The following is a 27,521-nucleotide window of genomic DNA, read 5'->3' on the forward strand; positions in this document are numbered from 1 at the left end:
TTCAATTTCATATTCTTCTTCTAAGTATAAAATCCCTTTTGTTATATTTGTCTCATTAATTTAACTGAAATACACTGAAAATTGCTCACAAATTAAGGTTTATGTGTCAATACAAATGCAGGTTTTATTGCTGGGAGCTTCCCGTGATGCACTGACTATTTCTTCTTCCATGACACTAATGTTTTGTCTTTGCTTCATCATTTATGTACTGTACTGTATCCCCAGTTTTCCAGCGAGGGCTGCGTACATTTTGATTGCATTAACGTTTTTATCCAGCCTTTATGTGCAAGCTTGAGCTGCAAAATTCAAATGTAGTTACTGACAGGCCAAAGTGCAACAGGGAAGAGATTAAATGGGATCAAAGGGAGTGGCATTATAAATTCCTTCCTTCCTGAGATTCAAATCCTCCAATCAAAACGGTGCCAGCAATGCAAAGACAGATTTCTTTAAAAGATTGGACACAATAACAAAGTCAGTCGTTTATTTATTAAAGCACTGTTAATAATTTTAGTTGCTGCTATTTCAAATAAATGTTTGGTACAACAAATTTCTCCGTGTTCTGTCTCAGGCTTTATTCGGGCCCTGGTACTAGAGCTATGGTCTGTTCTTGAGTGCAGCAGTGACGACATCAGAGTGGTCCGTCCCAAACCAACTCCCATTGACCCCACAGATAGGAGTTGCATTAAGGTATTGTATGTATGTGCGTGCGTGTGTGTGTGAGAGAGAGGGAGAAGGAGAAACTTCCTGGAGCCCACAATGCCCCAATTTTTAGATATCTACATAATAGTACAGACACAGATCTCTTAGAAGTTTTGCTTTTCCATCATGTTTTTAGCTCACTGGTTACAAAGGTGTTTAAATTGATTAAAATTAAATTGATTCCAATTATTATTAACCCAGGACTCAGAATAGTGGTCCATGTGTTGCTGTGATACCAGCAGCCATGTAGAAAATTCACTTGTGAATATTCATATTTAAGAAACTGGCAATAGTGATTTTGTTAACAAGAAAGGCTTTTTGCTGATTGGTTTATGGGTGTCTGGGCAAATAAGCCTTACTTTCATAAGACTGCATTTTTAGTTATGTTTTTGGCAGAATTTCTCTCAGGAAAGCTTCAACAAGCTCCAGCGTGAGCCTGTCTGTGTGTGTCTGATGCTTGGCCTCTGACAGCAGCCAAGTCATCTCTCTCAGAGAGACTAGCCAAGTGAATACGGACAGCCAGTGATGTGTAAACTGTGTCCTGCCACAGGCGACTTTAAAGTCTGCCTTATCAGTGGGTTATACATATATGCTGAGGTCAAAGGAAAACTAAATATACACACACCAGCACTTTGGTGAATTAACTCGAGTCTTTGCTTTAATCTGTGCTAAGTACAGTAGGAGGTTTGGTAGTACATATGAAGATAAGTTCACACATGCACAGAAACATCAGAAGACACATGAAAGTATAGATATTTCTATTTTAGAAAAAAAAATCCATCGTATCTTGTTTTTTTCTTTACGTTTCTTTGAAGCTGTTTAATATAATCTAAGTTGTAGCTCGTTTGTGCAAGTGTCTCTCTTTTTTTCCTTTGATGCTTTTGATGATATATTTTCCCTGTTCTACCAGACCCAGTGAAAAATGCAGGGAGCTTTCCTGTAGTTTAATATTCTTCAGGCTGCAATAGGTTTCTGCTCAACCACTCTGCTCAGAATATATGTCTTATTCAGTTTTGAGAGTGTGGTAAACCATGTTTTACCTTTGCAATCATAAATTCTTTTTACATTTTGTTTTGCTTTGAATACTACAGATATTATTTGTCATATTATCGGTAGTGTTTGTAGTTGAATAGTGTTATATTATTATTATGTGTTAGGATTTGATCAATCCATGACGTGCACAAATGCATTCACAATGGTCTTTAAAAGCAAATACATTTTTTCTCTCTAACAGCTGCTGTATTTACTTTCCTCTTCAGTCCTTCCTGTACTTGGTCAACCTCCTCTCCTCTTCCCAGTCGGTGTGGCAACTGCTGGGCCGACAGTCTTTGGCCAACAAAAGCGAATACACCCTGAGGGAGATGCCAACCTCCATACCTGTAAGTGTTTTTCTTCTTCTTCTTTTCCACACACTGCAGGTTTTTTTTGTCATCCATCTGAGGGCATGTTTGCACTTTTTATTTGGCCTCCAAACACCACCCACCCATTTGTTTTACTTCAAACGCATTCAAATAAACCCTCTCACACTGAGACTGATATACGTTCTCCACCTTACCCATTGTAAATTTCCACACAGTTTTCGTTTTGCACCCTATCCGGTGCATTCTTGTTCAAAGCCTCTCATTTTACTCCACAGGATTTGATTGACAGACTGATTGCCGTGAATTCGGATGGGAAGATTCATTCTCTCTTCCACTACGAAGAGAGTCACACATTCGGCCTAAGGTGGGATTCATTTTTTTTTTCATATTACTTAACATCAGTGGGGAAGTAGACGATATCAGATTATCACCTGGTGACTGCACACACACTTCAGCCTCTGGCAATAGGAGACTGGCATGGTGACGTAATCGGCCTTAAAATGCGGCCTTTAAGGCTGCAGACCCTGAATTGGGATACAGCCTCTGAATCGCTGCATCTTGTAGCTGTGTCGTCTTAAATTGGTCATGTGATTTTGACGCGCCGGCGCGTCCGGCAACCCCAGAGGTTTAACTTAATATTTAAGTGTCTCTTGGTTTTAGACTAGTTGTTTAGTCTAATTTGATGTTTTAAACCAGAAAAGGAAGAAGAGGGCTTAGAATTACAGGTAAGAACCTCAGTGGTATGTGATAAACTGTAAATGTAAAGCTTACAGGTCAGTCCTCATGTTTTTAAATCAGATTTTGAGTCTGTACATGGCACATTATGCTTTTGCATGTTGTGAAATGTGCTGCAAAACAAACTGAGGTAAACTAACTGGTTTACTGTGATGGATTTAAAGTGTGTGTGACTGGTGCGCAGTGGCTGTGGTGCTCACGGTCAGAGTTCAGTCACAAAGAGGGTAACAGAGATGAATTTAAAGTTAAGGTGATGGTGCTTAGATTCATTCACAGACTGAAACCTTCACACCAACTTTATCCTGTGTCTCTTAGTTTTAGACTAGTTGTTTAGTCTATTTTGATGTTTTAAACCATATCACAGGGTTTTTACTCCACCATTTACGGGGTTTTAACAAGCAAACAAAAGACAGATCGTGATGTTTGAAAATGTTTTGGAAATATTCTTTAAAGATTAGATGTAAAATACGCAGAGGATAAATTCAATTGGTTTATTAGTTTATTACATAAGTTGAAAAAAAGTTAAACAAGTAAATAAAGAAACAACATAAAAGAAAAGTAAACAAAACAAATCGGTAAATAAAGGAAAATGGTAATAAGAAGGGAAAAAAAAAGAAAAGAGAAAACCCCAACAATCCCCTCTGAGCAAGCACTAGGCGACAGTGGGGAAGAAAAACTGCCTTTAAACGGGCAGAAACTTCCGGCAGAACCAGGCTCACGAGGGGCAGTCAACTGCCGGGACTGGTTGGGGTGAAAAAAGATGAAGGAGAGAGGGAAGAAGTGTTAGGAGAGAAGGGGAGAGGAGAGGTGAAAATTAAGATGGAACAGAGGTGGAGGGAGACGAGGTGACGTCAGCAGTAGAAAAAATAGAAAAAGTAGAAAAAGCAGGAGTGTCCCTCCTCCAGAAGAAGCGGAAACGTTTTTTCTTCTTTTCCATGAGCTTTTCCACGACCACTTTTTTCTCTAGGATGAGGGTTCTCAACTGATCGGTTGTTTCTTCAACTTCCTTCTCAAGTTTCTGGCATCTTTGCTCCATTTCTTTTAATAGATTGCACTTGTCTGTATTTTGCTGTTGTTTTTCCTTGTGCATCTTTTCTAACTGCTCATTTCTTCTTGTGATTTCTTGAAGCTTACGCTGCAGGTCTTCATTTATTTTCTCTTGTTGCTGCTTTTGTGCAAGCATTTCAGCGTTTTCACACTTCAAGTTGTCTGAGTCCTGGAGAATACGTTTTTTTTCTTCTTCCTGTTGCTCTTTCTCTTGAAGAAGCTCTTTTTTTTTGCACTCTGTTTCATCCAGCCTGACTTTCAGCACTTCGTATTTTTTCTTTATGCCTTTGAGTTGGTCCTGCATTTGTGTGACCCCTTCCTTTTTCTGTCCGAGGATTTGTGCAGTTTGTTCCATAGCTTCATCAAGCGTTCCTTGGAGCGCCTGATTCTTTTGCTCCATGTTTTGGAGATCCCTTTGCATCTCCCCAATAGTAGCATTCGCGCGTTGAAGCTGGGCAGACGTTTCTTTTAATTCAGCACTCTTTGTCTTGTTTTCCTTCATCAGGAACAAAATCTTCTGTCGTGCTTCACCAAACTTTCCTTCCCAGGCCTCACTAATAATTTTTGTGTAAGGCTGGCGTTGCTGTTGTTTTTCCAGCTCTTGATTTCGTGCTTCCAATTGTCTGCACTTCTCCTCCAGTTGAAGCTTCTCTTCTTCAATTTGTTTAATTTTTGCATGTAGGTCGGAGTTTTCCTGTAATGTCCTTTGGACTGATGAGGCACCAATGGATCGTGTCATATCAGGCTTCCCTCTTGAAGTGAGTGGCTGGCCAGACCTCGAAGGAGAGGCAGCAAGATTGTTTATTCTTTGTTGGCATTTTCGTGGATACATTTTTAATCCTGTGCACAGTGACTCTGAAGAGGTTTACAAATACTTTCAAATATAGCTCTGGTCGAACGTTTGAAGGCTGCGAACAAACTGACTAAAACTTGCTGCTCCTGACCCCTATTTATAGAAAAGGCTCAAAGGCATGTGCTTGTGACATCATCACATGTCCTTGTGACATCATCACATGTCCTTGTGACATCATCACTCTTCATGAATCAGATTGTCACATGACATTTTAGAATGCGCCCCCTGCCGCCATCACAGTAGGCCAGACAAAGGATACAGCTTCAGCTATGGTGGTACGTGTGTAGTCGGTTGCAATGTTAGATCTCACGATCGTGAAGGCAAGAAACTGGATTAATCTTTTAATCGTTTTCCATCCTGGCGGCAACGTGAGGGATCCCATGTATCCGATATCACCAAACAAAGACGCCAGGCATGGATTGCAGCGGTGAGACGAGCGGATATCGAGTTCCGTGCAATCCCCAGCTTTTTGTTGGTTTGCTCGCGGCATTTTCTCTCCGGTGAGTTCTAAAGTAATTCATATCACTATCCGATTGTTGAGTCTGACGTCACTAGCCGTGTCTGGGCCTAAACTCTGCTGCAGGTCCATATATCAAATGATCACTGTGGCATTACTGAGAGTTAAAACACTGTCTTAAGTCTTTCATCTTTAATAAAATTATCAGCGTTCTGCTCTACCAGGTGTAACAACTGAGTTAAACATCCAGGCATCCATGACAATGGAATTTATGACATATGAGTTAGAAGTTAGCAGCAAGTTAGCTCGCTAGCTTCTATCTAAATACAATATAGCATGTCCTGACTGCGGGGTTTTGGAAACAAATTAAAACGTACAGCTTTCTTATCACTTCCAACATAAATGAAGACAGAAAACTAAACAGCAGTGACAGTGGCTGCAAATTTTACCAGGGTTTTAGTCAAATGCCCCCCTGTGATTTTACCTGCACCCTGCGATTTGATTTTTAGTTATTTTAACAGCAAACTGAAGAAAAGCCTTGACTCCGTTGCTCCACTCACCACCAAAAAGATTAACGTAAAACATGCATCACCCTGGAGAAACGAAGAAGTCAAAAAACTCAAAAGAAATTGCAGGGCAGCAGAAAGGAGATGGAGGAAAAATAAAAATAATATCAACCATCAAATATTTTCCGAGCAATTTAAAATGTACAATAATACATTAAGGAAGTCAAGAAATTCATACTTCGCCAAAATAATCAGTATTAACAAAAATAATCCCAAGGTCCTCTTTTCCACCATAGATCATTTATTTAACCCTGATTTTAACAGCTCCCAAAGAACCCCCACAGACTCGCTCTGTGAGCAGTTTGCAGACCACTTCAGGGGAAAGATCAGCGCCATCAGATCTGATATTTTATCTAATCGCGATATGATTGTAAACACATCTGAGGGCTCGATTGTACCTGAGGAGACACTGGACAGCTTTGTCCTGGTTAATGCTGAGAACTTTCAGAAGGTTTTCTCCACAGTGAGACCCACCACATGTCTTTTAGATCCAATCCCCTCTTCACTCTTTAAAACACTTTATGGATTTTTTGAGGCTGAGCTTTTATACATGATGAATTGCTCTCTTCAGTTGGGTGTCTTCCCTGCTGCCTTTAAAACGGCGGTGGTGAGGCCCCTTCTGAAGAAGAGCAATTTGGATTGTAATGATTTTAATAACTACAGACCTGTATCCAACTTACCATTTTTAAGTAAAGTCTTAGAAAAACTTGTTTTTACTCAGATTACTGATTTTCTCAATGATAGACAGATCCTGGAGATATTCCAGTCTGGATTTAGGGTGAACCACAGCACAGAGACGGCTCTCCTAAAGGTTTTAAATGATCTTAGATGTAACTGGGACGCCCAAAAGCTCTCAGTCCTGGTGCTGCTGGATCTAAGCGCAGCCTTTGATACAGTAGACCACGCTATTCTTTTAAACAGACTAAAACACATGGTGGGCCTCTCTGGTGCTGTACACAACTGGTTCACTTCCTATCTCTCTGACAGATCTTTTATGGTGAGTATGGATACATGCTCCTCTAAGATCCATAAAATGACATGTGGTGTGCCTCAAGGGTCGGTTCTAGGCCCTGTACTTTTTAATTTGTATATGTTGCCTCTCGGCAGTGTCATCAGGAGGCATGGAGTGAACTTCCACAGTTACGCTGATGACACGCAGCTGTACATCTCCGTGTCTCCTGATGACACCAGACCAATGGATGCCCTTTTTAACTGTATCTTGGATATAAGATCTTGGATGGCAGAAAACTTTTTACAGCTTAACCAGGACAAAACTGAAGTTTTAATTGTCGGTCCTGAAGCTCAGAGAGAGAAACTCTTGTCTAAATTAGAGGCATTTTCACTATGTCCTTCGCTACAAGTGAAAAACCTGGGTGTTATTTTTGACTCTGAGCTTGGTTTTATCCCACATGTTAAACATGTAACCAAAATTGGATTTTATCATCTAAAAAATATAGCCAGAGTCCGCCCTATTCTCTCTCGGGCCAACACGGAGATGCTGATGCATGCTTTTATTGCCAGTCGCATTGATTACTGTAATGCCCTGCTCTCTGGTCTTCCTAAGAAGAATATTTCAACTTTACAACTCTTGCAAAACTCGGCAGCTCGTGTGCTGACGAAGACCAGAGGGCGGGCCCACATTACACCGGTTTTAGAATCGCTGCATTGGCTCCCCGTGTGTTTCAGGATCGATTTTAAAGTTCTTTTATTGGTTTTTAAATGTCTTAATGGTCTTGGGCCTTCTTATCTCTCAGATCTGCTTTTACCATACGAACCCTCGCGGACCCTGAGGTCCTCTGGTACTGGCCTTTTGATTGTCCCTAAAGTCAGGACACATACTCACGGAGAGGCAGCTTTTCAGTGGTATGGTCCTCGTCTGTGGAACAGCCTGCCGGAGGAGCTCAGGGCCGCAGAGAACGTACATGTTTTTAAGAACAGGCTCAAGACCCACCTTTTTAATTTAGCTTTTACTTAGCGTTTATTTATTTTTTATGCTTATTTATTCTATCCTGTTATTCTATTATTAATTTAGGATTTACCTAATATTTTTTGATTTTATTCTTATTCATTTTTTAATCTTCTTACTCTATTTATATTTATATTTATATTGTATCCTGTTCTTATTTATTTTATCATTTTACCCTGTATATATCGTATTGCGTCATATCTCCAGTGTTTCCTCGGAGGGCGCTCTCTGCACCGGGGCTGTTATTGACCGTGGCTGCTGGTCTCTGGGGTCCTCTCAGCCTGGTTGGGGGGCTCCTTGGCCTCCCTCCGGCTGTGTGCCCAGCCCGGAGGCTGCGGTCTGTGACCGGCTCCCGGTGCAGACGGCTCTCTGTTATAATGTTTCCTCACTTGGCTCATGCGAGCCCAGCCCAATTTTTACTCTTTAAGTGTGCGCATGTGTGTGTGTGGGTGGGGGTGGGGGGATATATGTGTATTGAGAGTGTGGGGAGTGAGTTGGAGGGTGGGGTGGGCTGCTTTTAACTATGTAAAGCACTTTGTGCTACATTTTTTCTGTATGAAAAGTGCTTTATAAATAAAGCTTGATTGATTGATTTGTAGGGTTACTGAAGTTGGGCTAGCTGGTATATAATGATGTGCTACGTGACCGCTAGTAACACAGCTATGTTAGCACAATATAAACACGCTAACTTTTTTTCCACTCGATAAAAGTTAACGTGAGTGTTCTCGGTGGTCAGGAACAAATGTAATCGCATGGCAGGATGCTGTAAAAGGACCAAACCAAAAGGCTTTTAGTGGGTTTTTTTTTCAATGCGCTGCGGTCATAGATAATGAGATAAAACATGCTAATGTGTGATGCTGCAGAACCACGTCATGTCGACTGAGTAGCTTTTGATTTGGCATTATTGCAGGCAAACCAGCATATGAAATGGATGTAACAAATCCAGACTGGGCACCAACACTGCACATGGGGCACGACGACAAACCTGTGTCAGACTCGGACCGGCACGCAAGGCGTATGCAACGGAAGCGAAAAAGAGCACCCATTGCAGGTAAACACCCCCCTCTGAAAACATACTAAATTGCTCTTATGGTACACTAATCCGCACATAACTTAAAGATGAATCACACACCTGTCATTGGAATATTGGTGTACATTAACCTTAAGTCTATGCACTATTTTTTATCTTACAGGCTTGATGATCGATGAAGGTCTGACAGAAGAACAACAACCATGTCATGGAGGCAGTGGACAGCAGTTGTGTTGGACAAGTGGAGGTTGACGTACCAGCTGCAAATGTGGACAGTGGTGATGGGAGTGACAGCGTCACGGAAGCTGAAGGGCAGACGAAGGACTGTGTGTGCAGTCAACAGGGCAGAGCAGAAATAAACCGGCTGTTGGAGGAGAACAGACTGCTTCGAGCACAGTTGCAAAAGACAGAGCTGAATGAAACTTTCTTAAAGGACGATACCGAAAAAGTAAGATATTACACTGGACTATATTGTTATGCTGTCTTAATGTCCCTCTTCAACACTGTCAAAGATTTCCTGCCAATACCGAAGAAACTGACAGGTTTCCAAATGCTCTTACTCACACTAATGCGTCTGAGACTTGATCTTCCAGTCCAGCATCTTTGTCATCTATTCCATGTGTCGCACAAAACACTGTCTTCTGTCTTCACCGATACCATTGATGTTTTGTATGCCCACTTAGGAGCACTGGTGCACTGGCCTGAGAGGCACTGTCTGCAGGCGACAATGCCTCCACAGTTTACTGAAACTTTTGGAAAACGAGTAGCAATCATTGTTGACTGTTTTGAGATTCGAACAGAAAGACCATCTAATTTAAAGGCACGCGCACAAACATACTCTCATTACAAGGGTACACAGACCATAAAATACCTCATCGGGATTACACCCCATGGAGCTATTTCTTTCATTTCCAGGGGATGGGGGGTCGTGCATAGAGCAGGGCGATATGGCCAAAAATATTTATCACGATATATATTTGAAAATTTGCGATAACGATATAACCGACGATATAATTGATGCGAGACAAAATACAACTCCACAACATTACTAGCGCAAAAAGACAACCTTCCATTTATTTTCACTTAAACAAGAAGCTGGTTTTTATGTACATTAAAGCTTTATAAAAATGTAACAGTGCAAATGCAAATTCCTTGCTGAAAGTTTAACCAAAAGGCATTTCCAGTAGAAATGGGCTGACATATCCTGAGCATAACCATGTATAATATCCACTGAAGTTAAAAAGAGGTGCTTTGCAACATTAAACTGCAGTGTGCAGTACGCATTTTTCGGACCATAAGGTGCACGGGATTATAAGGCACATTAAGCGAAACAAAGCAGTCAGATAAATCAAACTTTATTAAACTCATTCTTCTTGCTTCCTCCACTTCTGTACCATTGATTCATTAATGTTGAATTCTCTGGCAGCTGCTCTATTCCCATGTTGTTGCAGTATATTAATGACTAACCTGGTATTGTGGATAGATTATCTCAGTTGTTCTCCTGACTGAAGTTTGGTCCGTTTACAGCATCCTGCCATGCGATTGCATTTGTCTCTAACCATGAAGAACCTTCACGTTAACTTTTATAAGTGGAAAAGTGTTAGTGTTCGTCCTCCAGCTTCACTGTTTATGTTATGCTAACATAGCTGTGTCGCTAGCGATCACGTAGCACATCATTATATACCAGCTAGCCCAACTTCAGTAACCCTACAAACGTCACTGCTGTTTAGTTTCCTGTCTTCATTTATGTTGGAAGTGATAGCAGAGCTGTACGTTTGATTTTTTTCAGAAATCTCTCAGTCAGAACATGCTATATCATGCTTAGGTAACTAGCGAAACTAGCGAGCTAACTTCCGCTAGCTTCCTGCTAACTTCTAACTCCATTAAATGTAATAACTTTTTGTTTTCATGGAAGTTAAACTTTATAGTTACACCTGGTAAAGCAGCAATGCTGATCGTTTTACTAAAGATGAAAGAATTTAGACAGTTTTTAACTCTCAGTGATGCTGCAGTGTTGTTTGACCTGAAGCATACGGAGTTTAGGACCCAGATTACTCCCAGATTTAAGAGCATCTTAGTCCGACAAATACGACAATAACGACGACCGCTTGCATGTTCTGCAAAAAAATGTGCTTTGTCGTGTATCTGACAGACAAACACCAAACCAGTTCCACATCACGGAAGTTGCACCATTTTTACAAACCAATTCTGGTTCATCTGTTTCACTCAACAATCGGCCATGTGCGTATGAAAACAAAGGCACTGCGCATGCGCGTTTTACTCCCATTCTATCGCGATATTTCATTTTCCTATCGTTGCCTAACATTATACCGGTATTACCGTGAATGGTATAATATGGCCCAGCCCTAGTCGTGCATCAGATAAACACATCATAGAGAGATGTGGCATTCTTCAAAAGCTGTTACCAGGGGACGTAGTATTGGCTGACAGAGGCTTTGACATCAGAGATGCTGTAGGAATGATGTGTGCGGAGGTCAAGATTCCAGCTTTCACAAAAGGCTACTGTCAACTTGATGCAAGGGACGTTGAACAAACGAGAGCAATTGCCCACCTGAGAATTCATGTTGAGCGAGTAATAGGTAGTTTGCGCAACAAGTTCAAAATGTTACACACAGTCTGATTACTCTTATCATGTGAGGCTGAAGACACAACACTTCTTGATAAGATCGTTAAGGTTTGCTGTGTTTTTGTTAATATGTGCCCCAGTGTTGTTGTCAAACCAGGGCCAAATGACACTTGCTCCTGTTGAGTATTCTTAAAGCTGTTCTTTTGGATGTACTGTACATTGTAAATAGTTGTACTTTGTGTGAAGTTGTTTTAATAAAACAAAAAAGAATAGTATATTTGTTTGTTTTTCTTTATTATAGATCTATTCACATGTACACAGCAATCACATAAAAATGAAATGCAAACTATTTACATCGCACCACACAGCTGTCATCAATCTTTAACCACAACATGAAACATTACAGGCTATTTAGAGCAGCACGTTGTTTCGAGAAGTATTTCCCAACAAGTTCAGGAAGGCACATTTTACGAAAGAAGTCTTGTGCTTTCTTTAAGCGCGGTTTCCAGAAATCCACAGCAGGGAAGACGCGAGTCACAGCAAGGTCTCTCTGTGTCCACACAACGAGGCCACAGTGGCTGGCGCCCGTAACAAAGACTCAGCGTCTCTGTTGTGTAAACACGCCAGTGATTGGGGTAATGTGGGTGACTGTGTAGTGTAGTTGGTGTAATAGTTTTCGACTCCACACAGTCACTGCTTTGCTGTGCTTCTGCAGCGTATCCAGTAATGGTGACAAATCCTCCAGCGTTGCAATAGGAAGCTGCTCTTAAGCGCAGAAAGAATTGTTTCCAGGGATTTCTATTTGTATCCAGCTTGGCGTGCAGGATCCTTTGTGTAATCTATGCTTACATATGTATTTTACACACAGACAATGTGAAAAATACAACACATTGCTATGGATTGATGCTGAAAGTGCTAATTGCACTAAAAAATTTAGCTGAAAAAAATAACACCAACTAAATAGATAAGCATGTCTGTTAACAAAAACCCCCAAACGCTTTACCCAACTGGGGTTTTTCAACTACCTCACTGACAGAATGAGCCCAGGTATTGCCAGTGCCACTGATGGAAATGAGCCACAGCAGCTCTTCAGCACCTACAAATGAGACCTGCCCACACCAACAAGCAAGAAGGGAGACCAGGTGGCGAGCATCGCCACACTTTCCAATCCAATAAACTACCATTGCAGTTAGTAGTAAGTGGTTGATTAGTGCAGCAACAACAAAAACACACTGAATGTCATTTTAAAATACACAAAATGTTTTATTTTACATTCTATCGAAGTTCCTGCTGGAAAGTGCTGTACTGTACAAGATGCTTCCCTCACCGCAAACTCAGGTTTACTGCTGGATAAATTTTATTTCCACATTAGTCAACTCAACAACCAAGACAGAGCACAATAGAGACAATAAGGGGGTGGCTGTAGCTCAGGCGGTAGAGCAGGTCATCTGCTGATCGGAAGATTGGTGGTTCGATTCCTGGCTTCCCCCAGTCTGCATGCCAAATATCCTTGGGCAAGATATTAACCCCAAATTGCTCTCCGATGCATCCATCGGAGTATGAATGTGTGTGAATGTTACTTAGAAAGCACCTAGAACAATGTGCTTGTGCGAATGGGTGTGAATGGGTGAATGCACAAGTTGTGTAAAGCGCTTTGAGTGCTCAGAAGAGTAGAAAAGCGCTATATAAGAACCAGTCCATTTACCAATATGTGCACTGGTCTAATGATGTTTATGGCTCCCAAAGTATCGAGTATTGAGGTCTATTGCACTGTTGACTATTTACAAAAGTATTGCACAAAAGGTATTGCACAGTGAGGTGAAGAGGCACTACAGCTTAGTTGTTCCCCCCTCCTTTGTCCTCCTGTTTCCCCTCCCTCTCCCCTCCAGAGAGGAGTTAAACAGTCTGATGGCGTGTGGGACAAAGGAGTTTTTAAGTCTGTTAGTTCTTGTCTTGGGGAGAAGCAACCTGTCACTGAACAGACTCTTCTGGTTGTTAATGGCCGTGTGCAGAGGATGCCTGGCATTGTCCATAATGTCCATCAGTTTCTTTAGTGTCCTTTTCTCTGCCACTGTCACCAGGGTGTCCAGCTTCATGCCGACCACAGAGCTAGCCTTCCTGATCAGTTTTTCCAGCCTGGATGAGTCCTCCTTTGCTGTGCTGCTCCCCCAGCACACCACAGCATAGCACTTTAAGAATCTAAAAGATAACAAAATCTGATAGGTAAAAATAACATTTTGAACCAACTAGGTGGTTCCCAAAAATCTGGCGTGCTGTGAGTCCTTAAAAAAATTGAGGAAACCGGAAAAGTAGCAGGACTAAATAACTCTGTACAGCAGATGAACTGTATCTGGAAATCATGTCCTTAAGATGTAGAAAAATATAAAGAAAAGCAAAGACTTGAAGTACCTGAGAGATGCACTGGCCCTTTAATGGATCCATCTGCTGTTTGCTGAAGCCTCATCAGAAACGGTCTCAGTGGAAGGCTGTCAGGAAGCCATTTTTAGTGAAGAGAAACAGGGAGAAAAGGCTGAGGTATGGTAAATTACACGAGAACTGGACTATATCAGTGGCAACAGGTCTTACAGCATTATGAATTCATATTTGACATTTTTGGTTCAAATAATTGTTGATATGACTCCAACAGAGGGTGTTTACATCCATCTGTAAAACACGATGAAGGCTCTGCCAGTGGTGTTGGGAATCTTGAGAAAGCTGATGGAAATATGAACCAGATATTAAGATTTTCATTAATCATGCAGTCCCAGCTGAAAAGCATCTAGTTGGAAAAGGCATATTTTTATTCATTACGACAATGATCCCAAACACACGGTGAATACAATAAACGTATACCTAGATCAGTCATGGATTGGCCTCCCCAGAGCCCAGACCTCAACATTTATTAAAGCAGTGTGTTCCGGAAAGAGAGAGTCCAGGCTATGTTCGATAGTAAAGGTGGCCATACCAAATATTGACTTTCAAGTACATTTTTGCCTTATGTACTGTATTTCCATTTATGTTTGCACGTTTCAGTGAATTGCTCTGCCTATTTCCCATTTTCCCAGCAGAATATAACGAAATGAGGATGCCTCAAGACTTTTGCAATATTGTATCAGAAGGAGAAAAAAGGTGACAAATGTCCCAGTTCTTCGTGGTTAATCTTGTTAATGTTGCCTTCTGTTTTCTAATGGTTTCCTGCCAAAAACCCTAAAAAAGTGTTCTCCAACCTCGTGAATTGAAAACACTGGATTTGTTATAGAATAACTTCTAATTAGCTATTATTTCACAGAGGAAATAAGATAATCGATAAAAGAAAAAAAGACGTGAAAAGGAGACAATAAAAGAAGCCCCTTCCTTTCCCACATGTGCTAAACTTAGAGCCAAAGCCTCACCCTGCCGCTTTCCGCTTCATTAGAGCTGTTTAAACAAAACAAGTTTAAAATAGGGTTTCTATCTGAAACAGCACATGCAGTTAAAAGGCCAATGTGGAAAATAAATCCTTGTGATTATAGTTGAACAGGAAGCAGCACTTGCTCTGCCTTTCAGCCCCATTGAACAAGACGTCAGCAGCTCTATGGAGGTAGTTTAGTCTTTTTTACAAATTCAAAATTAAATATGCGAGCACTCAAAAATTAAGGTTCACTGAGAAATGTCCTCATTTTTTAAAAAGAAAGGCATATTCCTTGTTATTTAATACAACATTCAATTGATCAGAAATGTTAGAAATCATGGTAAATGGGCTCATCAATACAAAATCATGATTGTCTTTTTAATTGTATAACTTTGTAGACTACTTTTCCCAAACCATCACTCTAGTGCTCCACTGGCACCTCGTATTACTTAATGCAAGTAGTTTACAGGTGTTGTGTCGTGTCTTTCTACAGATGTAGAAAGGTCAGCTACTCAAGAGACCTTCCCCAAATCTCCCTCATCTTCATCTTCGTCAACGAGGCTCTGTCGGTGATCCTGCGCTCAGTCCACTCAGCTGTCAATCACACACTTGCTCAAGGAGGTCATCCTGGTGGACGACAACAGCGATGACGGTCAGTATAGATTAAATATTTTCTTCAGCTAATACCAAATAAGAAGAGTGGCTTTTTCGCCCTCTGATTAGAAGATGGTTTATAGTGAGTGAAACACAGAATTTCCATCTAAAATCCACTGAGTCATCAGCAGGATTTCTACTGAAAGCAACAAAATACACATCAAATTGTCATTCAGCATCCCAGAAATAATTATCTTATACAATAAGTGTCATGTAACCTGAATATAATTATATAATTAAGTTTTATATTATTATAAAACTGAAACTAGTGAATAACCTTTGCACTGTCCTCTTCCTGCTGTGACAAAACAAATTTCCCACGTGTGGGACTAATAAAGGTTATCTTATCTTATCTTATCTTATCTTATCTTATCTTATCTTATCTTATCTTATCTTATCTTATCTTATCTTATCTTATCTTATCTTAAAAAGGTGGCGCGGTCGTTGATGCTCAGGAAGCAGTAGACCCCCGTTGGTGTTGTTTAGAGTGAGTTGGAGCTTAAAACAGCACCGCAGGGAGCTGAGTGAGAACTTTTATGTCATCTCTCTATTTGCATGTGTGCTTCTGTATTTCTTTATTTATCAACTGTGTTGTTGTGGTGATGAATTTGTATGTTTTTTATGTTTGTTTTCAGCTTTTGATAGTGTAGCAGTGACAATAGTTGGCATACATTAGTGGTTATTTAGGATAGGATGAGCTAATAAGCCATCATGTCTTTGTATTTTGCTAGGAAAATGGGAAATAGATGCAGCAGTTTACTGAAACTTGCAAACATAAGATGCCAGATGCATCTCTCAGGTTGTGTGTCAGTTTTGTGTTATTTCTTAAGGACACAACTTTCAAATTCTGTTCGTCTGCTGTAGATGTTTTTATTTAAGCTGCCAGTTCTTTTGTCCTCTACTTGTTTAGTTTCTTGACATATGTCAAGTTTTTGGCTAATAGCTCTTTGGTAATCACCTTGCTGGTGTGTTATCGTTGTCATTTTTTGTGCAGGAAACAAATTGTGTATTTGTGACAAGCTGCTGGTAATGTGCCAGTAACGAATTTGTCCCTTGAGTTAGGTGCCTTTATTATGTGTGAATGATTCATAGGAACAAACAAATAAAGGACTGCACTGAAAATTATAATAAAATGATGTCCAAAGAAAAATTTGAAGGAGCTTCAGAAAGCCTGAAGAACGTGAAATAAATTACAGAATTAAAAGACAGTTCGGTTCCTTGGAAGCAAAATGTAAAGACAAAATGTTCACACATGGCTCTATGCAACTAAATAAGAGCTTTAGGATTGTCTGAAAGTATTTGTTTGGGTTTTTGCTCGTAATTATCTGCTCCACTCTATGTTCACCTGTTCCTTATTACCCGGCTGCTCTAAAGTGATTTCTGCCAATCTTTGTCAGCTCATCTGTGAGCTTGTTTCACTCATGCGCTCTGCAACAGTCCCTCATGTTATTCTCTGCTTCACAGGTTTTTTACTCATTTTCCACCCCTTGGGCTTTGTTCTCCCAATATCAGCTTTATTTAAATAAGCTTTCTTTATGGTGGTTTTGCTGATTTTCTGTATTCATTTGGAAAAGCTTACAAACCTAACACAAATAATTGGGGTATAACCCTCAATCTCATTGGGCCTGTTTGAGTGCACATATGTCAATGAACTTAAAAAGGGCTAGTATGTGCACTTTGCTAAAGAAATGCTTTGATTATATATATATACAGTGAGTATATTTTCATAGGTACAGTGGGGCAAAAAAGTATTTAGTCAACCACCGATTGTGCAAGTTCCCCCACCTAAAATGATGACAGAGGTCAGTAATTTGCACCAGAGGTACACTTCAACTGTGAGAGACAGAATGTGAAAAAAAAATCTTAGACTCAGACCCTGTGACAAGGTCTGTGAAAACCACGTTTTTATGCCTGAAATACTACAGTACTACACTCCCACCAGATGAGCTCATGCAGCCTGTCACGAACCGGGACATACAACCATGACAAAACAGGAGATGCACACACAATTTATTGTGTTATTAATTTAGATCAACTGTGCTAATATAGTATACCAAAATGAAAACAATAACTCAAATTTCAGATATTTGAGGTTGTGCTGAAAATAATGGTGCCAAATAAGGCAAGAAAAACATATTTTAAAGGTGAAATATAGAGGTAAAATCAAAAATAGTCAAGAACGGCCAATTATACCCTGGACCACAGAGGGTTAAATTTGAAAACGGTTTAAAAAAAAACATCCCCATTCTAAAATGTCATGTGACAATCTGATTCATGAAGAGTGATGATGTCACAAGGACATGTGATGATGTCACAAGCACATGCCTTTGAGCCTTTGAAGTTTTTCTATAAATAGGGGTCAGGAGCAGCAAGTTTTAGTCAGTTTGTTCGCAGCCTTCAAACGTTCGACCAGAGCTATATTTGAAAGTATTTGTAAACCTCTGTAACATCACGCTCCAAAGCCCTGTGACGTTTCTGTGTTCTGTGACGTTGTCCCAAAGAAAGACCTTTAAATGCGATAAATAGCCTAAACGTTTTCGTTTATGACTAGTTTACCGTGTTATGACTGTGAACAGGGGGGAAGTCGCGCAAGAGAAATGTCGACCAAAACAATTGCAAGTAAGCCAAAGTCAGTTCCTAAAAGTCAACCCGCAGGTGTTTCCACCACCATCAGACCCTCCACTTCTGTAAGACCTCCATTAAGAATAACTGATGCAAAGAAAACCGCTCGGGTGGGAAAAACTCAGAATGGAAGACCGGCAGCTGTGAAACAGCCCCCGAAGAGGGATATGAAAAAGAATGTGGACAGTAAACTGGTCAGCTTAATTACAAATGAAATTGTATACAGTGGAGCGACTGTGTCATTTGATGACATCGCAGGGCAGGATCTGGCAAAGCAAGCACTTCAAGAAATTGTCATCCTTCCTGCCTTAAGACCTGATCTCTTTACTGGTCTGAGAGCTCCTGCACGTGGCTTGCTTTTATTTGGCCCACCAGGAAATGGGAAGACCATGCTCGCCAAAGCAGTTGCTGCAGAGTCTAATGCAACATTCTTCAACATCAGTGCTGCTAGTTTGACCTCCAAATATGTGGGAGAAGGCGAGAAGCTCGTACGAGCACTCTTTGCAGTTGCAAGAGAGAGACAGCCCTCAGTAATCTTCATCGATGAAGTGGACGGCTTGCTCTGTCAAAGGAGGGAGGGGGAGCACGACGCCTCTCGCCGTTTAAAAACTGAGTTCCTCATTGAGTTTGACGGGTTGCAGTCAGGAAAGGATGACAGAGTACTTGTAATGGGAGCAACGAACAGGCCCCAGGAGCTCGATGAAGCAATATTAAGGCGCTTTGCAAAAAGAGTATATGTGACCTTACCCGATGAGAAGACAAGATTTACGCTGCTGAAAAATCTTTTGGGAACGCACGGGAGTCCACTGAGCCAAGACGAACTGTCCTGTCTTGCAAAAGTGACTGAAGGATATTCAGGGAGCGATTTGACAGCATTAGCCAAAGATGCTGCACTTGGCCCAATAAGAGAGTTGGCACCAGAACAAGTCCGTGTTATAGCTGCTGCTGAGGTGCGCAACATTAAGATGAAAGACTTTGAGGATTCTCTGAAGCAAATCAAACCAACTGTTAGTCCAGCAACTCTTAACATGTACACCAAATAGAACAAAGATTTTGGTGGTCCTTCTTCAATAAATCCAAATCCAGTCAGGCTGGATGAAACAGAGTGCAAAAATAAAGAGCTTCTTCAAGAGAAAGAGCAACAGGAAAAAGAAAAAAAACGTATTCTCCAGGACTTGGAGAGAAGAAATCTACAACTGAACAAATTAATACAATGAAGGACAGAACACCTGAACTGGAAGGAGAAGTATTGGAAAAACGATGTTCAAAGATGCAGCGTAGGATCAATGAAATGGCGAAAAAACACTCAGAGGTCATTAATGAGATGTTGTTGAACTCAGACAACTTGAAGTGTGAAAACGCTGAAATGCTTGCACAAAAGCAGCAACAAGAGAAAATAAATGAAGACCTGCAGCGTAAGCTTCAAGAAATCACAAGAAGAAATGAGCAGTTAGAAAAGATGCACAAGGAAAAACAACAGCAAAATACAGACAAGTGCAATCTATTAAAAGAAATGGAGCAAAGATGCCAGAAACTTGAGAAGGAAGTTGAAGAAACAACCGATCAGTTGAGAACCCTCATCCTAGAGAAAAAAGTGGTCGTGGAAAAGCTCATGGAAAAGAAGAAAAAACGTTTCCGCTTCTTCTGGAGGAGGGACACTCCTGCTTTTTCTACTCTTTCTATTTTTTCTACTGCTGACGTCACCTCGTCTCCCTCCACCTCTGTTCCATCTTAATTTTCACCTCTCCTCTCCCCTTCTCTCCTAACACTTCTTCCCTCTCTCCTTCATCTTTTTTCACCCCAACCAGTCCCGGCAGTTGACTGCCCCTCGTGAGCCTGGTTCTGCCGGAAGTTTCTGCCCGTTTAAAGGCAGTTTTTCTTCCCCACTGTCGCCTAGTGCTTGCTCAGAGGGGATTGTTGGGGTTTTCTCTTTTCTTTTTTTTCCCCTTCTTATTACCATTTTCCTTTATTTACCGATTTGTTTTGTTTACTTTTCTTTTACGTTGTTTCTTTATTTACTTGTTTAACTTTTTTTCAACTTATGTAATAAACTAATAAACCAATTGAATTTATCCTCTGCGTATTTTACATCTAATCTTTAAAGAATATTTCCAAAACATTTTCAAACATCACGATCTGTCTTTTGTTTGCTTGTTAAAACCCCGTAAATGGTGAAGTAAAAACCCTGTGATATGGTTTAAAACATCAAAATAGACTAAACAACTAGTCTAAAACTAAGAGACACAGGATAAAGTTGGTGTGAAGGTTTCAGTCTGTGAATGAATCTAAGCACCATCACCTTAACTTTAAATTCATCTCTGTTACCCTCTTTGTGACTGAACTCTGACCGTGAGCACCACAGCCACTGCGCACCAGTCACACACACTTTAAATCCATCACAGTAAACCAGTTAGTTTACCTCAGTTTGTTTTGCAGCACATTTCACAACATGCAAAAGCATAATGTGCCATGTACAGACTCAAAATCTGATTTAAAAACATGAGGACTGACCTGTAAGCTTTACATTTACAGTTTATCACATACCACTGAGGTTCTTACCTGTAATTCTAAGCCCTCTTCTTCCTTTTCTGGTTTAAAACATCAAATTAGACTAAACAACTAGTCTAAAACCAAGAGACACTTAAATATTAAGTTAAACCTCTGGGGTTGCCGGACGCGCCGGCGCGTCAAAATCACATGACCAATTTAAGACGACACAGCTACAAGATGCAGCGATTCAGAGGCTGTATCCCAATTCAGGGTCTGCAGCCTTAAAGGCCGCATTTTAAGGCCGATTACGTCACCATGCCAGTCTCCTATTGCCAGAGGCTGAAGTGTGTGTGCAGTCACCAGGTGATAATCTGATATCGTCTACTTCCCCACTGATGTTAAGTAATATGAAAAAAATAATGAATCCCACCTTAGGCCGAATGTGTGACTCTCTTCGTAGTGGAAGAGAGAATGAATCTTCCCATCCGAATTCACGGCAATCAGTCTGTCAATCAAATCCTGTGGAGTAAAATGAGAGGCTTTGAACAAGAATGCACCGGATAGGGTGCAAAACGAAAACTGTGTGGAAATTTACAATGGGTAAGGTGGAGAACGTATATCAGTCTCAGTGTGAGAGGGTTTATTTGAATGCGTTTGAAGTAAAACAAATGGGTGGGTGGTGTTTGGAGGCCAAATAAAAAGTGCAAACATGCCCTCAGATGGATGACAAAAAAAAACTGCAGTGTGTGGAAAAGAAGAAGAAGAAAAACACTTACAGGTATGGAGGTTGGCATCTCCCTCAGGGTGTATTCGCTTTTGTTGGCCAAAGACTGTCGGCCCAGCAGTTGCCACACCGACTGGGAAGAGGAGAGGAGGTTGACCAAGTACAGGAAGGACTGAAGAGGAAAGTAAATACAGCAGCTGTTAGAGAGAAAAAATGTATTTGCTTTTAAAGACCATTGTGAATGCATTTGTGCACGTCATGGATTGATCAAATCCTAACACATAATAATAATATAACACTATTCAACTACAAACACTACCGATAATATGACAAATAATATCTGTAGTATTCAAAGCAAAACAAAATGTAAAAAGAATTTATGATTGCAAAGATAAAACATGGTTTACCACACTCTCAAAACTGAATAAGACATATATTCTGAGCAGAGTGGTTGAGCAGAAACCTATTGCAGCCTGAAGAATATTAAACTACAGGAAAGCTCCCTGCATTTTTCACTGGGTCTGGTAGAACAGGGAAAACATATCATCAAAAGCATCAAAGGAAAAAAAGAGAGACACTTGCACAAACGAGCTACAACTTAGATTATATTAAACAGCTTCAAAGAAACGTAAAGAAAAAAACAAGATACGATGGATTTTTTTTTCTAAAATAGAAATATCTATACTTTCATGTGTCTTCTGATGTTTCTGTGCATGTGTGAACTTATCTTCATATGTACTACCAAACCTCCTACTGTACTTAGCACAGATTAAAGCAAAGACTCGAGTTAATTCACCAAAGTGCTGGTGTGTGTATATTTAGTTTTCCTTTGACCTCAGCATATATGTATAACCCACTGATAAGGCAGACTTTAAAGTCGCCTGTGGCAGGACACAGTTTACACATCACTGGCTGTCCGTATTCACTTGGCTAGTCTCTCTGAGAGAGATGACTTGGCTGCTGTCAGAGGCCAAGCATCAGACACACACAGACAGGCTCACGCTGGAGCTTGTTGAAGCTTTCCTGAGAGAAATTCTGCCAAAAACATAACTAAAAATGCAGTCTTATGAAAGTAAGGCTTATTTGCCCAGACACCCATAAACCAATCAGCAAAAAGCCTTTCTTGTTAACAAAATCACTATTGCCAGTTTCTTAAATATGAATATTCACAAGTGAATTTTCTACATGGCTGCTGGTATCACAGCAACACATGGACCACTATTCTGAGTCCTGGGTTAATAATAATTGGAATCAATTTAATTTTAATCAATTTAAACACCTTTGTAACCAGTGAGCTAAAAACATGATGGAAAAGCAAAACTTCTAAGAGATCTGTGTCTGTACTATTATGTAGATATCTAAAAATTGGGGCATTGTGGGCTCCAGGAAGTTTCTCCTTCTCCCTCTCTCTCACACACACACGCACGCACATACATACAATACCTTAATGCAACTCCTATCTGTGGGGTCAATGGGAGTTGGTTTGGGACGGACCACTCTGATGTCGTCACTGCTGCACTCAAGAACAGACCATAGCTCTAGTACCAGGGCCCGAATAAAGCCTGAGACAGAACACGGAGAAATTTGTTGTACCAAACATTTATTTGAAATAGCAGCAACTAAAATTATTAACAGTGCTTTAATAAATAAACGACTGACTTTGTTATTGTGTGCAATCTTTTAAAGAAATCTGTCTTTGCATTGCTGGCACCGTTTTGATTGGAGGATTTGAATCTCAGGAAGGAAGGAATTTATAATGCCACTCCCTTTGATCCCATTTAATCTCTTCCCTGTTGCACTTTGGCCTGTCAGTAACTACATTTGAATTTTGCAGCTCAAGCTTGCACATAAAGGCTGGATAAAAACGTTAATGCAATCAAAATGTACGCAGCCCTCGCTGGAAAACTGGGGATACAGTACAGTACATAAATGATGAAGCAAAGACAAAACATTAGTGTCATGGAAGAAGAAATAGTCAGTGCATCACGGGAAGCTCCCAGCAATAAAACCTGCATTTGTATTGACACATAAACCTTAATTTGTGAGCAATTTTCAGTGTATTTCAGTTAAATTAACGAGACAAATATAACAAAAGGGATTTTATACTTAGAAGAAGAATATGAAATTGAAATATTAAACTAAGAAAACTATAAATACTGCAGTTCTAGAGTTACAGATATACAATTAAGCTTTGCATATCAGTGCTGTATAACCCAGGGAATGTACTTTTTTTTTTTTTATAATTGAATAGTAATGGAAATCATGAACTGTTTTTCAGAGGTCATAGATCAAATGAGCAGTAGAGTTTTTCTCACAGAATGGTTCTTTCACATAGAAAGCAGTGTGTGCTGCAGGTTTAGCAAATGGCCCATCATTTGTAAGCTCTGTCTGGACTATATCACTTTTTGAGGTCATCCTTCTTTCTGTCAGTCTGCCTTTTTATCGATGGCACAAACATATGTCACATCATGGAACACATGAGTGCTCCACAGCCAGCGCTGCTCAACACAGCAGGGAACTGTTCTTGCGTGGGTAAAGTCATAGGAGAGAATAGGTTTCAGAACGCAGCGGTGCTGTTATAAGCGAAGGGCTGATAAGTAATCAGACTTCTTTTCCCATAACCAGTTGAGTCGCCCCTTCTAGCCAATAGAAAGAATGCAGGATTAAAATATTTGTTCACTAGCTTCATTTTTTGACCTCTTTTGACAAGAGTACGGTATTTCCTGGAGCCTTTTGCATATGGATAAACCTAGTATCAGTATACAACTGATATGTGAATCCATTTATCAAAAAAGAACGCCTCTTCTTACTCTTTCTTACCCAAACAAAAACGGTTTGACAAATACATTTCTCCCTAAGCTGCCTTAAGTCTCCTTTATACCGACAACACAAAAACAACAACAACAACTTATAATATAAGCCTTAAGCATCACAGCTGACAAGTGTTTGTTGTGTCCAAATAACTGCAATAGTACCTGAACTGTGCAGAGCCACAACTCCCGGAGCAGTTGCTGCCACCTGTGTCACCATCACCCCGTAGCCAAACTTCTCGCAGCTGCTCACCTACAGAAAACACACAGAAATCTCATACCCCTAGAAATATTTCAGCCTTTCACTATCACAGTTTTTGGTTATCAGGTAAAAAATGAATGAGAGTTTGGAAAAAGGATGGAAAAGGTTTAGGTCAAATGTAGTACTAATGTATCATAAAGGGAGATGTGTAAGTAAATCTGGGATTCTGGAAAGGCACAACATAATGTAGTTAAACATGCTGTGGAGAATTTAAATTGTAAATTGATATTGGAGTGTGCAGGCCCTTCATTAATTACAACACAATGCCACAACTAAAAATAGACAAAATATAATTACATTCCATAATTAAAGTGTAATGCCAAACTAGAGAAGCAATTACAATGGTGCGTAAACAATGGCAGTAAATTAAGCCCACGGGGGATCAGCTAAGGTTTGCAGCAAGCCTGAGTGTTTGTGTGTTTACAATTTGAATCTTAGACTCAGACCCTGTGACAAGGTCTGTGAAAACCACGTTTTTATGCCTGAAATACTACAGTACTACACTCCCACCAGATGAGCTCATGCAGCCTGTCACGAACCGGGACATACAACCATGACAAAACAGGAGATGCACACACAATTTATTGTGTTATTAATTTAGATCAACTGTGCTAATATAGTATACCAAAATGAAAACAATAACTCAAATTTCAGATATTTGAGGTTGTGCTGAAAATAATGGTGCCAAATAAGGCAAGAAAAACATATTTTAAAGGTGAAATATAGAGGTAAAATCAAAAATAGTCAAGAACGGCCAATTATACCCTGGACCACAGAGGGTTAAATTTGAAAACGGTTTAAAAAAAAACATCCCCATTCTAAAATGTCATGTGACAATCTGATTCATGAAGAGTGATGATGTCACAAGGACATGTGATGATGTCACAAGGACATGTGATGATGTCACAAGCACATGCCTTTGAGCCTTTGAAGTTTTTCTATAAATAGGGGTCAGGAGCAGCAAGTTTTAGTCAGTTTGTTCGCAGCCTTCAAACGTTCGACCAGAGCTATATTTGAAAGTATTTGTAAACCTCTGTAACATCACGCTCCAAAGCCCTGTGACGTTTCTGTGTTCTGTGACGTTGTCCCAAAGAAAGACCTTTAAATGCGATAAATAGCCTAAACGTTTTCGTTTATGACTAGTTTACCGTGTTATGACTGTGAACAGGGGGGAAGTCGCGCAAGAGAAATGTCGACCAAAACAATTGCAAGTAAGCCAAAGTCAGTTCCTAAAAGTCAACCCGCAGGTGTTTCCACCACCATCAGACCCTCCACTTCTGTAAGACCTCCATTAAGAATAACTGATGCAAAGAAAACCGCTCGGGTGGGAAAAACTCAGAATGGAAGACCGGCAGCTGTGAAACAGCCCCCGAAGAGGGATATGAAAAAGAATGTGGACAGTAAACTGGTCAGCTTAATTACAAATGAAATTGTATACAGTGGAGCGACTGTGTCATTTGATGACATCGCAGGGCAGGATCTGGCAAAGCAAGCACTTCAAGAAATTGTCATCCTTCCTGCCTTAAGACCTGATCTCTTTACTGGTCTGAGAGCTCCTGCACGTGGCTTGCTTTTATTTGGCCCACCAGGAAATGGGAAGACCATGCTCGCCAAAGCAGTTGCTGCAGAGTCTAATGCAACATTCTTCAACATCAGTGCTGCTAGTTTGACCTCCAAATATGTGGGAGAAGGCGAGAAGCTCGTACGAGCACTCTTTGCAGTTGCAAGAGAGAGACAGCCCTCAGTAATCTTCATCGATGAAGTGGACGGCTTGCTCTGTCAAAGGAGGGAGGGGGAGCACGACGCCTCTCGCCGTTTAAAAACTGAGTTCCTCATTGAGTTTGACGGGTTGCAGTCAGGAAAGGATGACAGAGTACTTGTAATGGGAGCAACGAACAGGCCCCAGGAGCTCGATGAAGCAATATTAAGGCGCTTTGCAAAAAGAGTATATGTGACCTTACCCGATGAGAAGACAAGATTTACGCTGCTGAAAAATCTTTTGGGAACGCACGGGAGTCCACTGAGCCAAGACGAACTGTCCTGTCTTGCAAAAGTGACTGAAGGATATTCAGGGAGCGATTTGACAGCATTAGCCAAAGATGCTGCACTTGGCCCAATAAGAGAGTTGGCACCAGAACAAGTCCGTGTTATAGCTGCTGCTGAGGTGCGCAACATTAAGATAAAAGACTTTGAGGATTCTCTGAAGCAAATCAAACCAACTGTTAGTCCAGCAACTCTTAACATGTACACCAAATAGAACAAAGATTTTGGTGGTCCTTCTTCAATAAATCCAAATCCAGTCAGGCTGGATGAAACAGAGTGCAAAAATAAAGAGCTTCTTCAAGAGAAAGAGCAACAGGAAAAAGAAAAAAAACGTATTCTCCAGGACTTGGAGAGAAGAAATCTACAACTGAACAAATTAATACAATGAAGGACAGAACACCTGAACTGGAAGGAGAAGTATTGGAAAAACGATGTTCAAAGATGCAGCGTAGGATCAATGAAATGGCGAAAAAACACTCAGAGGTCATTAATGAGATGTTGTTGAACTCAGACAACTTGAAGTGTGAAAACGCTGAAATGCTTGCACAAAAGCAGCAACAAGAGAAAATAAATGAAGACCTGCAGCGTAAGCTTCAAGAAATCACAAGAAGAAATGAGCAGTTAGAAAAGATGCACAAGGAAAAACAACAGCAAAATACAGACAAGTGCAATCTATTAAAAGAAATGGAGCAAAGATGCCAGAAACTTGAGAAGGAAGTTGAAGAAACAACCGATCAGTTGAGAACCCTCATCCTAGAGAAAAAAGTGGTCGTGGAAAAGCTCATGGAAAAGAAGAAAAAACGTTTCCGCTTCTTCTGGAGGAGGGACACTCCTGCTTTTTCTACTCTTTCTATTTTTTCTACTGCTGACGTCACCTCGTCTCCCTCCACCTCTGTTCCATCTTAATTTTCACCTCTCCTCTCCCCTTCTCTCCTAACACTTCTTCCCTCTCTCCTTCATCTTTTTTCACCCCAACCAGTCCCGGCAGTTGACTGCCCCTCGTGAGCCTGGTTCTGCCGGAAGTTTCTGCCCGTTTAAAGGCAGTTTTTCTTCCCCACTGTCGCCTAGTGCTTGCTCAGAGGGGATTGTTGGGGTTTTCTCTTTTCTTTTTTTTCCCCTTCTTATTACCATTTTCCTTTATTTACCGATTTGTTTTGTTTACTTTTCTTTTACGTTGTTTCTTTATTTACTTGTTTAACTTTTTTTCAACTTATGTAATAAACT

The 27,521-nt window shown here is 40.5% G+C and overlaps 1 protein-coding gene and 2 pseudogenes across 1 annotated transcript; all 3 read left to right on the top strand.

Annotated features, from left to right (window-relative positions):
- Positions 1 to 8,568: 8,568 nt before the first annotated feature.
- On the top strand, positions 8,569 to 9,749 carry LOC146618552 (uncharacterized). The gene is made up of 2 exons (XM_085371625.1): positions 8,569 to 8,735; positions 8,878 to 9,749. Exon 2 carries the CDS (start codon positions 8,923 to 8,925, stop codon positions 9,706 to 9,708), a length of 786 nt encoding a protein of 261 aa, XP_085227751.1. The 5' UTR covers positions 8,569 to 8,735; positions 8,878 to 8,922; the 3' UTR covers positions 9,709 to 9,749.
- Positions 9,750 to 17,943: 8,194 nt separating this feature from the next.
- LOC146618553 (spastin pseudogene) lies at positions 17,944 to 19,185 on the top strand (annotated as a pseudogene).
- A 6,258-nt stretch (positions 19,186 to 25,443) lies between these two features.
- On the top strand, positions 25,444 to 26,685 carry LOC146618554 (spastin pseudogene; annotated as a pseudogene).
- The last annotated feature ends 836 nt before the right edge of the window (positions 26,686 to 27,521 follow it).

This window comes from Diplotaxodon limnothrissa, linkage group LG14 (genome assembly GCF_057381915.1).
Source record: "Diplotaxodon limnothrissa isolate DT_005_m linkage group LG14, D_limnothrissa_male_GT1.1, whole genome shotgun sequence".
Lineage (NCBI taxonomy): Eukaryota > Metazoa > Chordata > Actinopteri > Cichliformes > Cichlidae > Diplotaxodon > Diplotaxodon limnothrissa.

Bases quoted from the DNA above. Each gene is read 5' to 3' on its own strand.
- LOC146618552 (XM_085371625.1), top strand. From the start codon at position 8,923: ATGGAGGCAGTGGACAGCAGTTGTGTTGGACAAGTGGAGGTTGACGTA.